General features: G+C 35.5%; 1 protein-coding gene across 6 annotated transcripts in view; it reads left to right on the forward strand.

Annotated features, from left to right (window-relative positions):
* COL24A1 (collagen type XXIV alpha 1 chain) overlaps positions 1-17,996 on the forward strand; it is a 404,239-nt gene that overhangs the window by 134,734 nt on the left and 251,509 nt on the right. For all 6 annotated transcript variants that reach the window (XM_016921775.4, XM_063799997.1, XM_063799993.1 and 3 more), the window contains exons 18-20: positions 83-136; positions 385-438; positions 5,461-5,514. In XM_016921775.4, the coding sequence (XP_016777264.1) occupies positions 83-136; positions 385-438; positions 5,461-5,514 (162 nt within the window). The remainder of the gene's footprint in view (positions 1-82; positions 137-384; positions 439-5,460; positions 5,515-17,996) is intronic.

The following is a 17,996-nucleotide window of genomic DNA, read 5'->3' on the forward strand; positions in this document are numbered from 1 at the left end:
TTCTACAATGAATATTTGCTTTCTTATAATATTGCCATGTTTGTGATACATAAGTATCTTTGCATGAAATTGTGCTTTCCAGGGTGAACAAGGCACAGCAGGAGAGCTAGGAGAACCCGGGTATCCTGGAGACAAGGTAATGTTTATACCATTAATTTTATGTAAATATGAAAAAGTGTAAATTCAAAAGAAAGAACTGCTTATTATTTTATCCATGTATTGTGTTAGAATGTGGTATCAATATGGTTTTAAGTTCTTGTTTGAAACTTTTGTCTCAATATTTTAGCATACTTTATGAAATTTTTTAGCAGTTTGTAAATAGTGGTATGTCTGCCTTTTGTGGTATAATAACTTTCTCTTCTGTCTGTTATTCTCTTCTTTTAGGGTGCTGTTGGTTTACCAGGACCACCAGGGATGAGAGGAAAGCCAGGGCCTTCAGTAGGTTTGAACTTTTGCTTTGCTCTATGTAATTGACAGAGTGCGTGCCATGGCATGAGTCTCGACACTGTTGATCTAAGTAGGGTATAAGCCTACTGAGCGTTTGTCTCCTTAGTTTTAGAATATAGCAAATCCCTCAGGTATTCAGTTCACATTCCATAGACTTTTGGACTTCCCTCTACTCCCAACCCTAGGCCAAAGCCAAGTTTCTGAGAGTCCTAAAGATCTTGGTCATATTATTCTACTGAATAATTTAATATAGACAATATTTAAATTAAAACAATAGGCTTTGAAGCCAGAAAATATAAAGCACCTTAAATAATATTTTAACTTTTCAAAATATCAGTTTTATTAAGGAAACAGTCTGAAGAAAAGGTAGCATGTTTGCACTCTCTTGTGGACCAAAATATTCTAAATCCTTATTTTTTTTCCTAACCCTTGGACATCAATTAGATGAAAGAAAAAGATACCTTATATTGCTGTTAACATAAAACTCAAAAAATTATAAATCTAAAATTACTTAATAATTAAAGCTATTTAAATAAAATGGTTAAAACTTGAGAAAATATATTTCTAAATATTAAAAATCATAATTATTGTAGCTAACATTTGCTGAGTATCTACACAATACCAGGCAGTATTCTAAGGACTATACATCTAAATTAATCTTCACAACAATCCTACAAAGTTGGTACTATTATTATTCCTATTTTTTATATTAAGAAAATTGAGACACAGTGTTAGAAAACATCTAAGGTCACCTGGGTGGCCACCTACCTAGTAGGTGACCATTCAGAAAAACCTAGGCAATCAGGTATGTCAGAGCTCATGCGTTTAGCTACTGTGCCATACTGTTTTAGGGTTTAATATTTTAAGATGGTTTTAGGAGTTTAATATTGATTACAACTCTGTGAAGGTAAAGGTGATTACAGATAGAAAAAATTAGATATAGGATTCAATTCTATGAAAAAGGTAGAGATGATCATACAAAAAATACATATAGGATTATAATTTATTAATGTCACATTAAAATATGCATTAAAAATAATTGTGTTATGTTCCTGAGCAGTTCATTGTGTTCCCTCTAACTCTACCCTTCCATCTCAGGATTGTTTATTTTTTTTATCTCAGGAAGCAGTATTAAATTATAGAACTTTACCCCATTCTTTGTGACTTCTAACAGTGACAGTATTTTATATACATCTCTTAGGAATTATTTAACCCAAAGAACAATTTTTGGCATCTATTCGATGAAATGTTAGTGGTGACCTTTGCTTATACTAGTTCTTTGCCCTGGGCTTATTGCCATAAGGGCTTAACCTAATAAGCCGTGTACCCTCCCTTGTACCCTTGAGTTGAATCTCAGAAACTCTAGAGTGCATAAATTGGATCATGAGACTAGGTCATGAAGCTAACAAACAACTTCTGTTTTTCAAGGATGGTTCTAAACCATATAAAGACTCTCTGATATTTGCAGTGATTGGCAAAATAAGATACTTTTTACATATTCTTTTTTTAAAATAATGTGACAGTTTTCTAGCGCTTGACCAAATAGGATGAAATGATACAATACATGCTCTAAGGGCACTATTAACTAATAAATAATATAAGTACTTTTTGTGCTTTACAATTAATTTTTTGAGAAAACTAGAGTCAAGTATCGTGCTTACACAAGGCAAACCATTTTAGTATTCCTTACTCTTTGATTAAATTTATATTTATAACATGTTGATGGGAGTAAAAAAATCATTGGCTAGAGAGACAAAGACCTGGATTCTGGTCCCAGCTCTGGCACTTAACCTACTGGCTATCACCTTGGGTATTTAACCACCATGGTACCAGCTTCTCATGTTTAAAAGGAAAGTTAGGGCCACGTGCGGTGGCTCACGCCTGTAATCCCAGCACTTTGGGCAGCTGAGGTGGGTGGATCACGAGGTCAGGAGTTCGAGACCACCCTGACCAACATGGTGAAACCCTGTCTCTACTAAAAATACAAAAATTACCCAGGCATAGTGGCAGGCGCCTGTAGTCCCAGCTCCTCAGGAGGCTGAGGCAGGAGAATCGCTTGAATCCGGGAGGCAGAGGTTGCAGTAAGTCAAGATTGTGCCACTGGACTCCAGCTTGAGCGACAGAGTGAGACTTCATCTCAAAAAAAAAAAAGAAAGAAAGAAAAAAGAAAGTTTAGGCCATATCATATGTAAGGTTCCTTATAGTCCTGTGATTATGATGTTTTTCTCTTTTAGACATAGTACTTACTAATATTCCTCCTAGTGTAAGCTAAAGAAAAGGCAGAGAGCCTATTTCACCTTTAACACATTATCTTAAAGCCCTTAGTATTTTTTTCCTGAAAGAAGTCACAATAAATGCTAATGATGTTCTTTTAGGGCAGGGAGCAAGAGACAGTGAGAGTGTCTCATTTACTTACTCATTTTACACCTTTCTGTATGTTCTAATAAAGAAAATTAATGTCAGCAGGAATTACTTTGGTAGGGAGATAATTGATTTTTTTTTATTTGTTTTATCAAACTTTTGAAAACTACTTTGGGCCGAAGATAAGATAAGCATTCATGAATTAAAATTAGTGAGATAGCCTTGTATTTTGTCTCTTGTTTTATTTTTTACTTGTTTGTATCTTTTTGTTTTAATTAAAAAAATATATTTTTAGAGACAGGGCCTCCCTCTGTTGCTCAGGATAGAGTGTAATGGCGCCATCACAGCTCACTGCAGTCTCCAACTCTTGGGGTCAAGTGGTCCTTCCACCTCAGCCTCTCAAGTAGCAAGGACTGCAGGTGCCCACCACCATACCCAGCTAATTAAAAAAAAAAAATTGTAGAAACCAAGTCTTGCTTTGTTGCCCAGGTTAGTCTTAAACTCCTGGCCTCAAGCAATCCTCTTACCTCGGCCTCCTAGAGTGTAGGATTATAGGTGTGAGCCACTGCACCTGGCTGTATATATTATTAATAGAAAAACTGTAGGTGTTTGACCAGGAAACCTTTCCTTCTTATAGAAGGAGACACTTGTTTGATGAAAAGTTGCTTATGCAGAATCAGTTATTATATTAAGAAACAAACTCCCACATTCAATTATATAAGTTAATGCCTATCTAAAATATTTGTTTACTGTCGTGGAAAGAATGCCAACATCATAAGGATGTCTTCCCTATTTTATAGATCCTACTTTTAATTTTCTGTTACCTAAGAGGTTGGTGTTACTAACTAATATTGTTTCCAAGTAGATCTAAGTTGTAACATGAAATAATATTTTCAAGATATAAGAAGGAATGTCCTGATTTGGAAAGTTGTTACAGTTCTTGAATAGGGAAGCTTTTGCTCTACAAGTATTTTTAAAAAAATAGAGAAAACTACCACTCTGAGGTTGTTTGTAAATACACTTTCCTTTAGACCAAGAAAACAAACACAATTGTTATGCCCTATCCATTTTTTAGCTAGAGATTTTTGTCATTTGTAGAGGTTTATTTAATATTAGTTATCTATAAGTTACTTAAAATGTCAGCTTTTATAAAGAAAAATTGACATTCATAGGAAATTTGCAATCAAAGTTTTACAAAACAAAGAATTATTCTGAAGATCAAATAAAATCATTACACAATTTCTGTTTTTAAATATCTGATTGTCAATCAGCTTTTCTGAAAACAAAGCCCTAGGGTATTGCTATTTTATCCTCACTGCTTAGAAATTTAGCTTTGTGGTTGGATTTTGCCACTAGAGGGCTCCAATGAGAGCCCCTCGCCCCTATCTCTATCTCTTTAAAGAGAGATGCTTGTCATTTTAAGAACTTCAGTATACTGATTCTGATGGATCACAGATTTTGTTTTTGTTTATTTGGAAAGGGAAACTTAAATGAGCCTTTCCATAATATTTCACTGCCTTTCTCTGGATTTGATTGCAGTAGTTTATGGTGTCCTGTTTTATGTCCAGATACCTCAGCACTGAGAATGAATTAAGTGCATATTGGAAACTGTGCTTTAGGTTTTGGAAAATGGGCAATCCCGTATTGTAACTTGCAAGTTTAGGTGATCTGAGGCTTATTTAAATTAAATTTGAAGCTCATATAGAAACTTAATGTGACAGAAATAATGAATGCAATAGTTTTTCTTATGAAAATGGATATATCAGACTACTGTCCTCCCTTTCCAAACTTTCATCTCTTGATAGCATTGCTAGCCTTCTCTAGTTTCAGGCTTTATACCTACTTCTCTCTCCTGTCACTTTCTCCTTTAACCCTGATTTCACGTCTTTATCATGAATGTCAGAAACTAGCTTCAGAGATACGGAAACTGAATCCTTAAAACTTCAATTAAAGGATGAAAACAGTCTAGGAATTCTATGTGTGAGCCAGGAAAGCAGAAAGGGTGTGAAGAGAAGGAATAATGATTGTAGAATTGGTTGACATTTAATGAGTACTTCATATGTCAGACATTGTGCTTAGCACTTTACATATATTATCTAATTTAACTCTCCAATGACTCTTTGAGAATGTTAGTACTATAATTATTATTTCTATTTTATTGATGAGAAAACTGAGGCTTAGAGAGATTAAGCAACAAGGATTTCAATCCAGGTGAGTCTTAATTACTAACTCAGGCCACTTACAGTATCAAAGGAGAGAGGAATTTTCAGAGACAGCCCTGGGACTGTGGTTATTTATAAAAGCAGTTTCTCCTCTAGAATTCCCTATCTTGTTGAGTCCAGCTTTATTGTCTTATCTCTGTGAAACACATATAAACACACAATTTGTTTCTTGATTTGAGCACTTGACTCATTAATTTGTTTGTATCACTTAACACTTGAGTGAATGTATATTAAACCCATAAACATCTTATTTAAAAACTTTTACAGTAATGATGGTTACAAATTTTTCTAAAAAGTCATTACAACCTTGTTTGACATGATAATATAATGACTGACTGCTATTTGTTTACCATATGCCTGTTTCTTCTTTTAATTTTGTTTATTAAGTTAATGTTTATACTTTGATCCTCCCCCCCCCCCCCCATTTTAGGGCCAAACAGGTGACCCAGGACTCCAAGGACCATCTGGCCCTCCAGGACCAGAGGTAAAATATTGGTGGAAAGTTAATAAATTTGAAACAAAATGGTGGAAATTAAACTTGTTTGATAAAACATGTTTCAACATAGCAGGCTTAAGAAAGATCCTCTTTAAAGTTTAGATCTCCGTAAATAGTTTGGACTACATTTTTTCTGTTATGTCACGAGGTATGCAACAGGGATCCTAGGGAAACAGAAAAGTGCATTAGCCACATTTTCACACTGATTAGGATCACAGCTGATTTATTTGTTCTGCACAGCTATTAATAACAAGTACTTGAGACTTGGAACCAAATTTCAGGAAAGAAACTCCACTGAATTATTAATGCAAAATGTTTCCAATTATTGCTATATCCATATATCATTTAAATCTCATACAGTATTCTAAAATAAATACAATTAAGTCTGTAGTACATATATCAAATTTGTTTGTATATACTTTAAAATTTTTGACTTTGGTTTAATGGTTATACGGTGGCCTTCTTTTCTAAAAGTCTATAAGGAACATAAGCTTCTGAGATAAAACATTTGGATTTTAAAAAATCCTACTATGAGTCAGACCTATGAGTCAAAGATATACTACATGGAGATGAAACTTCTGAAGCTCACTCTAGTTTCAAAAATATATGCCCATATTGATATGTGTGTGCCTGTGTGTGCCTACACACACACACATACACACAAGCACACACGTATCAGTGTACATACATATTTAATTTAGAGTCATAGATTCAGCAGAAGGCTGAGAAAATAATTGGCATCAGAATAAATAAGTTAGAGCAATAATGTCATAGTGTCAGAGTAGTAGGCAGAGTTTCTAAGACTACTGCTGTACTGATGCTGTCTCCCTCTCTTTGTAAACCATAAGATCTACTTCTTACTTCACAGCTGTCCTTCAAGGTTGGCTGATTTCTTTAGAAAATGCCTATTCTTACTTACTGTATGATTTCAAAACACATTGGGTATTGATCATTCAAAAATCTAAAAAGCAGGCTGGGCATGGTGCAATCCCAGCACTTTGGGAGGCTGATGTGAGAGGATCGCCTTGAGTCCAGGAGTTCTAGACCAGCCCTAGCAACATAGTGAGACCCCGTTGCTAAAAAAAAAAAAAGAAAAAATGTTTTAAAAGTTAGTCAGGCATGGTGGCTCACACCTGTAGTCCCAGCTACTCGGGAGGCTGAGGTAGGATGATCACTTGAGCCTGGGGTGGCACCACTGCACTTCAGCCTGGGTGACAAAGTGAGACCCCGTCTCCAAAAAAAAAAAAAAAAAAAGAAAAAATAGAGTCTTCAAAACTTCATTGTAGCTAGTTTTACCAATAGAGAGGTAATAGGAAGTAAAATACAGTAGTATATTGATCTCAGCATTCTGATAGGAAGGAAATTGAGTAATTAAAACTTCAGATTAGTATAAGCTTCTCCATATGAGCCTACAATTTTTATTTAAATCATTTTTAATGAAAGCTTTCCTGGAATGAATAGTATTTACTGCCTTGTCATACTGAGGATACAGAATCTATTTTAATTTTCATTATCTTTAAAGGTTATTATTATGACTGTATTGCCCTATTATTACTGCAGTTACAGGTGATATGTACACTAGAAATGGCTATGTTACCTCCTTGCTATAAGTATGGTTTTGAGTCATTTTTCTTCTTTCTCATAAAGCTTGGTTAAAGGATGCATGCGCCATGTTTTCACTTACTACTTGGTGTTCTAAAGATGTTTATTTATTTCTCTCTTCCCTTTAAAATTTCATAATATCCATCAACACTGAAAACATTATCTCATTATCTCTGATTTTAGCACCACTAATATAAGGTCCTGAGCCCCAGCATTTTCAGAGTACCAATCCTTCCTCTTCACCTGTATTAAGTTTTTTCATGGGGCTAAAAATGTAACCTGTACTCTGTCAAGAACTGATGCTAGATTGTTTTGGGAAATGGGGCCTAATTCAAGGAGCATAACTTTTTCTTGATCATAAAAATATAGTACATAGGCAACTATATGTGAGACAACACTTTTATCCAAATCCTTGTCAACATTAGGCTTTTAATAAACTTGCAGGTCCAAGAATTTTATATAGTATATTTGGTAGCAAACCAAGCCTGAAAACTTTCTGCTTGTATAGTGGATGAATTTTTCTCAGGTAAAGGGTCTTATGCGTTGTGCTAAATTCAGACTTTATCCTGTATGCATTAACCAAAGATATTTAGGCAAGAGAAAGGAATTATCAGAGTTGTGCTTTATGCAAAGCAGCAGGGGGAAGGATAAAAGAGAAGAAGGGAAGGAGGAGTGCCAAGGAGATGAACTAAAGGTTATTTAGAAGGATGGTGCCGCAGAGCAGGGGATTGATGATGAGGTCCTGTGACAATAGAAAGGAAAGGATAGCTTAAAGAGAGAACTAGAAAATATAATTCACAACACATAAAACAGTTCATTCCAATTGTAAGAGAGAGGAATAAAAGGCAATTTTAACACTTTTTGCTTGAAAAGTTGGGTAGAATGTGGATCATCATTCCAAAAATAGAAAATAAAAGAGGAAAAGGAGGAGGAGGAGAAGGAAGAGATTCAGAGTGGCAGGAAATAATGTTTTGGCTTTGAATCTGTTAGGGTTGAAAGGCCTTTAGGAGAAATAGAAAATTAGTCTAATAAGAGTCTTAAAACTGTAGGCCTAAAGCTCAGAAAAGTAGACTAGAGATACATATTTATATAATCATCTGCATAAAGGTATTAGATGAAGCAATGTAACAGATGAATTAAAACAAAATTTAAAAATACTACACCTGGAAACTCACCCCTAGAAGTCTACAGTCTTTGTCTACAGTGCAGTTAAGTTTTAAGTTGATAATAAAAAGTCAGTAAAATAAATTTTGGTAACTGAAAAATACATTCCTTAGTAACTTATGGTCTGGAGAGAAGAAATATCACAATGGAAATTAGAAAATATTTAGAAGTGAATGAGAACGAATCAGTATAAAAACTTGAGTGTTGCAGCTGAAGCAACATTTAGAGGACAACTTATATACAAATTCATTTCTCTTGAAAGCGAGGAAGGTAAAAAATAAATGAGTTATACACAGCATAACTGTAGGGATTTGTTTCAAAAGAAGAAAGAAGTTGAAAGAGGTCAGATAGGATATTCTCTGTTTTCTTAGTCTTGAAACTAAATCTCAAGAGTAAGGGGACTGTGCAGGAGAAAGGAGCTGCAGGAGTTCTTTGAAAAGTAAGTGAGAGAGTGACTGCGGACTAATAAAATAATTTCTGAGTTGTTGGTTAAGGTAATTTTTGGATAAGGTTTTTTGTTTGTTTTTGTTTATGTTTTTTTGAGACAGAGTTTCACTCTCTCGCCCAGGCTGGAATGCAGTGGTGCCGTCTGGGCTCATTGCAACCTCTGCCTCCCAGGTTGAAGCGATTCTCCTGCCTCAGCCTCCCAAGTAGCTGGGATTACAGGTGACTGCCACCACACCTGGCTAATTTTTGTATTTTTAGTAGAGATGGGGTTTTGCCATGTTGACTAAGCTGGTCTCAAACTCCTGACCTCAGGTGATCCACCTGCCTTGGCCTCCCAAAATGCTGGGATTATAGGCATGAGCCACCATGTCCGGCCCAGTTTTTGGTTAGTTTGAAATGTAAGAGGCTTTTGCCTGAAATACAGTCACAAAGCTCTGTACATTTTGTCGTAAGGGGATTTCAGATTTGAATACGATCTTCCCACTGCCAAAAGGATGACACATGATCAGTTATATGATTCTCCTTTCTTTTGGGTTAGAACATATTAATTATTCAAAAAGAGGGTAGCAATTCATTGTATTGTGTCATTTCTACTATTCAGTATAGATGGATGTTACAATGTGAAAGCATAATTCAGTGAAAGTAATTCTAGTAGGGGCCAAAATGATGAGACCTACATATATACTTCTATGATAGCTTTTGTTAATAACTGGGTGATAAAAAGTTTAAGTTAATATCTGAAAATTACAGAATTTTGGGGTTAACATCTTCTGAGTGAGAATTGAGGAGTTAGTCTGAGTACCGTGAGCAAATTACTTCAACTCCCTGGGCCTTTCCTCATCTGTAAAACAGAAATATTAATAGTACCAACCTCATAAAGTTGTTTTATTACACACATTAATACATGTAAAACACTTCAGCATGTAGTTAATAGGAAATGTTCAGTATGTATTAGCTGCCACCACCACCACCACCACCATAATTGAAGACAGGACACATTGTCTAGACCTAAGGCGGAAAAGCCTGGCCAGTTCAAGATCAGAAAGAATGCCAATGTAACTGGAGTGAGCAGAATGAATGAAGAGGAAAGTGGTATACAATGAAGTTGGAAAAGTAGGCAGGAGATATATCATGTATGCCCTCATAGAGGATAGTGAGAAGTTTGGATTTGGTTCTAAGTGCAGCAGGAAGCCATGAGAGGCTTTAAATAGGGCAGAGGCATGATCTGATCTGATTTATGCTTTTCAAAGGTTACTCTGGCTGCTGTGTGAACGTAAGACTGTGGGGAGAAACAGTGCTGAAAGTAGGGACATGATTTTTTATTTCTATTTTATTTTATTTTTTGAGACAGAGTCTCGCTCTGTTGCCCAGGCTGGAGTGCAGTGGTGCAACCTCGGCTCACTGCAACCTCCGCCTCCTGGGTTCAAGCAATTTTCCTGCCTCAGCCTCCCAAGTAGCTGGGATTGCAGGCGCATGCCACCACACCAGGCTTATTTTTTGTATTTTTAGTTGAGATGGGATTTCACTGTGTTAGCCAGGATAGTCTTGATCTCCTGACCTCATGATCTGCCCGCCTCGGCCTCCCAAAGTGCTGGGATTACAGGGGTGAGCCACCGCACCTGGCCAGTAGGGCAATGATTTAAGGAGATTATTTTACTTATCTAGGCAGAGAACTTATTTGAATGAATAGTAATTTTAGTTTTTGATAATAAAACTGCCAGCTATAGAAAGTGATTTATTAACCTTTACTGGGCATCACTATCACCTGTAGAAGTTTTTTTAAATTTATTTTTATTTATTTTTTTTTATTTTTAAGGCTGGGCATGGTGGCTTATGCTTGTAATCCCAGTACTTTGGGTGGCTACAATGAAGATTGCTTGAGCCTAGGAGTTCAAGACCAGCCTGGGGCAACATAGTGAGGCTTTGTCTCTACTAAAAAGAAAAAACACATACAGATTGCCAGGGCCAATCTCAAAAATGTTGAATCAGAATCATTGGGGGTTGCTCCACAGGTGATTAACAGCAGTAATAAAGAACCACATCTTATTTTTCTGTTCTTTATGGCAGCAGAACCTTTATCCAATAGAATGAGAGTGTTTTCAACCCAGTAAGGTATAAGATCACAAAAGAAGTCAGAACATTCTCCTTGTTCTCTGCATGGAAATTATCATCTGATTCTGTTTTAGCAGCCTGGGAAAATTATTACTACTATTTACTGCAGCAAAGCGTGGCACAGAGATAGCATTCTATAAATGTTTTTAAAAACAAAGTGATAAAAGAAAGACACTAATAAGCTTTGCTATGGATTTTTTCCATTGACATTTAATTTGCACAGGAGCTGGAACAGAGAAGGAGAGCTGGATTGCCTTTGCAGTACAGGGTGAATGTGATTCAAAAGCACAAGTTTTATAGTACCAAGAGCATATGAAGGAGCCTGAGATAAGAGTAGGAGAAGGGCAGGTAACTTAGAAGATAGTCTCACAGACAGAAAAAATAATCTGAGTTAGCCCAGTGAACTAATTATATATGTTGATATTTTACAGTCATAAAATATCTTGCAATTGTATTTATTAATCATTATTATTTCCACGGAGTAATTAGGTTAAATTCTATAAGGCTAAAATCAGAGGTTAAGCCTTCCTCAGTAGCCACCACCGTTACCACTTTAGAGTAATCAGTGGTTAAGCTGAGTTTATTCATGGATAACTACAAGGTGCAGAAAAATAATTCATATTTTTTTCTTTAAAACCATGTAAGGAAACTCATATTAAAAGTATAATTATATTAAACTTTAATTTTAACTGTATTTTCTTCCAGAAAAGTTAGAGAAATTATTCTACAAGGCAAAGCTATATAGGACAAAGTTAGATAAGTGTACTACCCTCCCTACCTTTCTGTCCTGTCCTCATCCTCTTATTCTTTTTCAGTGTTCTCACCTGCCCCCTGAGGTATTCAATCTCAGTAGTTTCTGGTGTATCTTTCTTGTGAGTTGTGTATGTGTGTATGTTTTGCTTGTTTAAGGGGCAGATGTATGTGTATTTTCTTACACTTTTTTATTACATAAAAGGTTACATACCACAGATACTTTTTGACACTCTGCTTTTTTTACTTAAAAATATATCCTGGAAATCATATCGATTCATGGAGCTCTTTATGTAATTTTGTAGCTTCATAGTACTTCATTGTGTGGATGTATCAGTTTATTCAATCATTCTCCTACATATGGAAATTTAGTTTGTTTCCAGCATTTTGCAATGAAAAACACTCCTGCAATGAATAAACTTGTGCTTCTTATGTATTTCTATACGGTTGGAGGTGTATCTTCATGGTGAATTGCTAGAATTGGATTGCTAGGTCGAAAGAAGATATTGTTAGATATTGCCAAATTCCTCTCTGAAAGAATTGCATTCCAATCAACATTTCTCTAATTATGACATTTTTCTCACTATGAGTGACACTGAACATCTTTTTTTTGTTTGAGGACTGTTTTATAATCTTTCTTGCAAAAGTCTGTTTATGTTTTTTGCCCATTTTTCTACTAGGTATTTGGTCATTTTACTCTAAATGTTTAAGAATTATTTGGGTATTAGGGAAATTAGCCCTTTACCTTTGATAACTATTACAAGTATTTTTTCCCAATTTGTCACTTGTCTTTTGACTTTGTTTGTAGTGTTTTTTGACAGGAAGCAGCTTTACAATTTTACATAGCCAAATTTGTCAGTCTTTTAGGGAATTTGGATTTTGAGTCATCATTAGAGAACCTTTTCCTATATCCAGATTTTAAAGAAATCACCTATGTTTTCTTCTGATTCTTGACTAGTTTTCTTTTTTATATTTAGGTCTCTGATACATTAAAAGTTTTTTTTGTGTGTGTGAATGTTGTGATTTATGTATTTCATTTCACATTTTTCTAAATGGCTAATCAGTTTTCTCAGAATCATTCGTTAAACAATCTGTCTTTGCTTCAGTATCATAGTTTATTTTAAACTATGCTACCTATATCATACACAGTCACACACTGCATGCATTGTTTTGGTCAACGATGGGCCTCATATAAAACCCTAGTCCCATAAGATTATAACAGAACTGAAAAATTTGTATCACCTGGTGATGTCATATAATGCCTTCATAACATCATTACTCACATGTTTTGTGGTGATGCTGTTGTAAACAAACCTACTGTGTTGTCAGTCATATAAAAGTGTATAGTAATGCCCTAGGCCTTCACATTCACTCACTACTGACTTACTAACTCACCCAGAGCAACTTCTGATCCTGTTGGCCCCAGTCATGGTAAGTGCCCTATACAGATGTACCATTTTTTATCTTTTATACTACATTTTTACTGTACCATTTCTATGTTTATATAGATTTAGATACACAAATACCAATGTGTTACAATTGCCTACAGTATTTAGTACAGTAACATACTGTACAGGTTTGTAGCCTAGAAGCAATAGGCTATACCATATAGCTTAGGTTTGTAGTAGACTATACTATCTAGGTCTGTGGAAGTATACTCTATGATGTTCACACAATGACAAAATTGCCTGACAAAATGTTTCTCAGAACAAATACCCATCATTAAGTGACACATGATTGTACTAAATTTCTACTTCTTGGATCTATGTCTGTACTTTATTTTCTGTTCCATCTGAGTGGTTGTCTGTTCATGCACAAGTCCTACCTTGTTCTAATGATAGAAACTTTATGGTGTGTTGAGATGTCTGGAAAGGTTTGAAGTCCTCTGAGCTTTTTTCAGTGTTTTCCTGGCTACATTTGCATTCTTGTTTTTCCATATAAACCTTAACATCAATCTATCTAGCTTCATTAAAAAATATTGTTAGTATTTTTCTTGGCTTCAACTTACACTTATAAATTAAGAGAGCCCTGGGATCTTTATGATGTTGACTCAGTCTTTTCAACAACAACGGTTGTCTTTCATTTGTTCAGATCTATTTTTGTGTTTTTCAGGAGTGTTTTAAAACATTCCTTAGGTTTTGCACATTTTTTGTTAAATTTTTTTCTTAAGCATTTTATTTTTTTGTTGTTATAGTAAAAGGGGTTTTGTCTGCCATTATATTCTCTAATAGATTTTTGTTTATGTGTCCAAAGACTGTTGATTTTTCAATGTTAATTTTATATCCGGTTACCTTAATGGTTTCTTTTTTTTAGTTCGTTTTGCCATTGATTTTTCAGAGTTTTCTAGACATGCTATCATGTAATTTTCAAATAGAGATCATTTTAGTTCTTCTTTCCCACTTCTTAAACCTTTAAGTTAATTCTCATGGCTAATTGTATTGTAATACCCCTAGTACAATGTTAAAGAAGTGGTGAGCATCCTTGCTCTGTTCCTGGTGTTAGTGGAAACATTATAGTGATTCCTCATGAAGTAAATGCTGGCATGAAGATTAAAATATTCCTATTTTATTACATTAAAGAAATAGGCCGGGGATTGCTTGAGCCCAGGAGTTCAATACTGGCCTGGGCAGCATGGCAAAACACCGTCTCTACAAAAAAGACACAAAAATTAGCCTGGCATGGTGGTGTGCATTTATAGTCCCAGCTCTTCAGGAGGCTGAGGTGGGAGGAACACTTGAGCCCAGGAGGCAGAAGTTTTGGTGAGCCGAGGTTACACCACTGCACTCCAGCCTGGGCCACAGAGCAAGACCCTGAAAAAAAAGAAAGAAATATCCATTAATATTTTCTTGAATGTTTTAAATCAGGGATCATTATTATATTTTGTCAAATATATATACTTGATTAAAGGTTTTATATTTCCTACATGTATGGAGATAATTATGTATTTTTTCTGTTTGGATCTATGTGTACGGTATATTAATGGATTTTTTATTGTCTCAACTTGCATTCTTGAAATATATTCTACTTGATTGTGGTGATCCTATTATCCTCTACAAGAGTGGCACATTTGTTACAATTGATGAACCTACATTGACACATCATAACTATCACCCAAGGTCCATAGTTTACATTAGTGTTAGTGTTCACTCTTGAAGTTGTACTTTCTATGGGTTTGGAAAAATATATAATGATCTACCATTATATTATTATACAGAGTATTTTCACTGCCCTAAAAATCCTTTGTGCTCTGCCCGTTCATCCCTCCTCTCCCCTGCCCTCAGCAACCTATGGGCACTGATCTTTTTACTGTCTTCATAATTTTGCCTTTTCCAGAATGTCAGGCAGTTGGAATTGTACAGTATGTAGCCTTTTTAGATTGACTTCTTTTACATATTAATACGCAATTAAGATTCCTCCATGTTTTTTCATGGCTTCATAGCTCATTTCTTTTTAGCACTGAATAATATTCTGTTGTCTGGATATACCACAGTTTATCCATTCACCGACTAAAGGACATCTTAGTTGCTTCCAGGTTTTGGCAGTTATGAAGCTGCTGTAAATAGCCATGTGCAGGGTTTTGTGTGGAAATAAATTTTCAACTCCTTTGGGTAGAATTAAGGAATGTGGCTTCTGGATCACACAGTAAAAGTATGTTTAGTTTTGTAATAAACTCCGTCTTCCAAAGTGGCTGTGCCATTTTGCATTCCAACCGGCAATGAATAAGAGTTCCTTTTGCTCCACATCCTCACCAGCATTTGGTGTCAGTGTTCTGGATTTTGGCCATTTTAGTGAGTGTGCAGTGGCACCACACTGGGTTTTGGTGGTGGTGGTGGTGGTGGGTTTGTTTGTTTGTTTGTTTTGAGACAATTTCACTATGTCACTCAGGCTGGAGTTCAGTAGAGTGACCATGGCTCACTGTCGCCTCAACCTCCTGGGCTCAAGTGATCCTCCCACCTCAGCCGCCTGAGTAGGGAGGACCACAGCCATGTGCCACTGTGCCCAGCTGTTATTATTATTATTATTTGCAGAGACAAGGTCTCACTATGTTGCCCAGGCTGGTCTCAAACTCCTGGGCTGAAGCAATCATCACACCTTGGCCTCCCAAAGTGCTGGGATTAAAGGCATGAGCAACCAGAACCAGCCCACATTGTTGTTTTAATTTGCAGTTCCCTAATGACATATAATTTGGAGCATCTGTTCATATGCTTATTTACCATCTGTATATCTTCCTTGGTGAGGTGTTTGTTAAGGTCTTTGGCCTTTTTTAAATGTTTTTTTTTAATTGTTGAGTTTTCAGAGTTCTTTGTATATTTGGGGTAACAGTTCTTTATCAGATGTGCCTTTTGCAAATATTTTCTTCCCGTCTGTGGTTTGTCTTCTTATTCTCTTGACATTGTTTTCTGCAGGGCAGATGTTTTAAATTTTAATGAAGTTCAGTATGGATTGTGTCTTTTGTGTTGTTTCTAAAAACAACATACCCAAGGTCATCTAGATTTTCTCCTGTATTATCTGCTAGGATTTTATAATATTGCATTTTACATTAGGTCTGTGATCTATTTTGAGTTAATTTTTGTGACAGGTGTAAGGTCTGTGTCTAAATTCATTTCTTTTTTGCATGTAGATGTCCAGTTATTTCAGCACCGTTTGTTGAAAAGACTATCTTTGCTCCATTGTACTGCCTTCGCTCCTTTGTCAAAGATCAGGTGACTGTATTTATGTGGGTCTATTTCTGGGTTCTCTATTCTGTTCCGCTCATCTACTTATCTGTTTTTTCTTCATTACCACACTGTCTCAAATATTGTAGCTTTATAGTAAGTCTTGAGGTCCAGTAGTATCAGTCCTCCAACTCTGTCCTCTTTCAAGTTGGGTTGGCTGTTTTGGGTCTTTTGCCTCTCTGTATAAAGTTTAGAATCTGTTTGTCAGTATCCACAAATAACTTATGGGATTTTGTTTGGTATTGCATTGAATCTATAGATCACATTGGGAAGAATTTACTTCTTTTTTATTTCTTTGATCATAATTTTATAGTTTTCCTCATATAAATTTTGTACTTATTTTCTTAGGTTCATAACTAAGTATTAGTTGGTGCTAATAACCAACTAATACAGTTGGTGCTGTATTGTGTTTTTAATTTCAAATTTCATTAGTTTGTTCTTGGTATACAAGAAGTCAGTTAACTTTTGTATATTAACCTTGTATCCTACAACCTTGCTATAACTGCTTATTCATTCCAGGAGGATTTTGTTCATTTTTTTCTGCTTTTCTGCATAGCCAATCATGTCATCTGTGACAAAGGCAGCTTTATATTTTCGTTCTCAATCTGTATGGTTTTTATTTCTTTTTCTTGTCATATTGCATTATCTAGGACTTCCAGTATAATGTTGACAAGGAGTCATAAGAGGGGATATTCTTGCTTTGTTCCTTTTCTAATTTCTTTTTATTCTTTTATTTTTATTCATAAAATTATTAAGGTCCGTTATTTCTTCTCTGATCATTACTTTAAATGTGTTCAATAGACTCCATATGGAGTATGTTTATTAAAATTACTTTTTGGTATTTTGTCATTTCAATTTGTATATCCCTTCTCACCCAATAATTATTTAAATAGGCAATTTTAAAATTTTCAAGTGGGAGAGCTTTTTCAGTTTTGATTTTGTTAATAATTTCTGGTTTCATTGCATGGTGATCAGAGACTTTTTTTTTTTACTTTATGGAACTTACTGATCTTTTTCTTCTTTACCTAATATATGTTCACCTTTTGTGAATGTTCAATGTCTTCTTGACAAGATGGTATATTCTTATTATCAGGTGCAAAGTTTGGTATGTAGTGATTTGCCCTTCCTTATTGATTATGTTATTTAGATTTGCTGTATCTTAACTTATTTTTGTTTTACATGATCTGTCTGTGTTAATAGGATGAACTGTGGCCTCTGTCAATCCAGTTGCTCTCAGAGCCACAACTGGTACTTTTCTCACTCTTTCACTGTCCATTTTACATTCCCCTCACCCTCAGCTATCACCTCAGCAGATCTTGGTAGCTTATCTGGTAGTACAACCTAAACCTTCATTGCTGAAGAGCATGTTATGTTTGACAGGAGTACAAGAAGGTGCCCAGTGTATCACCTGAGTTTCACATGTATTCCTTCCTGCCTTTATTGGATTGAAGCAGTCTTGCTTCCTTCTGTTTATCAGGGTCAATTAGTCATGCCAGTGTGGTGACTTCTCTTTTTATTTGTTCAGACCTGGTGACAAAAAGTCCAAAGTGCTCTGGTAGCAGTCATAACTTTCAGTTTATTAAGACCTTTGTTGTGTCTTCTGTCAAGAGAGACCCCCCACTTTGGGTAACAAGATCTTCAGCCCTGTAGAGTTCAGGGTGTGGTGAAGGAAGCACAGAA

This window comes from Pan troglodytes, chromosome 1, assembly GCF_028858775.2.
Source record: "Pan troglodytes isolate AG18354 chromosome 1, NHGRI_mPanTro3-v2.0_pri, whole genome shotgun sequence".
NCBI classification, from domain to species: Eukaryota; Metazoa; Chordata; class Mammalia; order Primates; family Hominidae; genus Pan; species Pan troglodytes.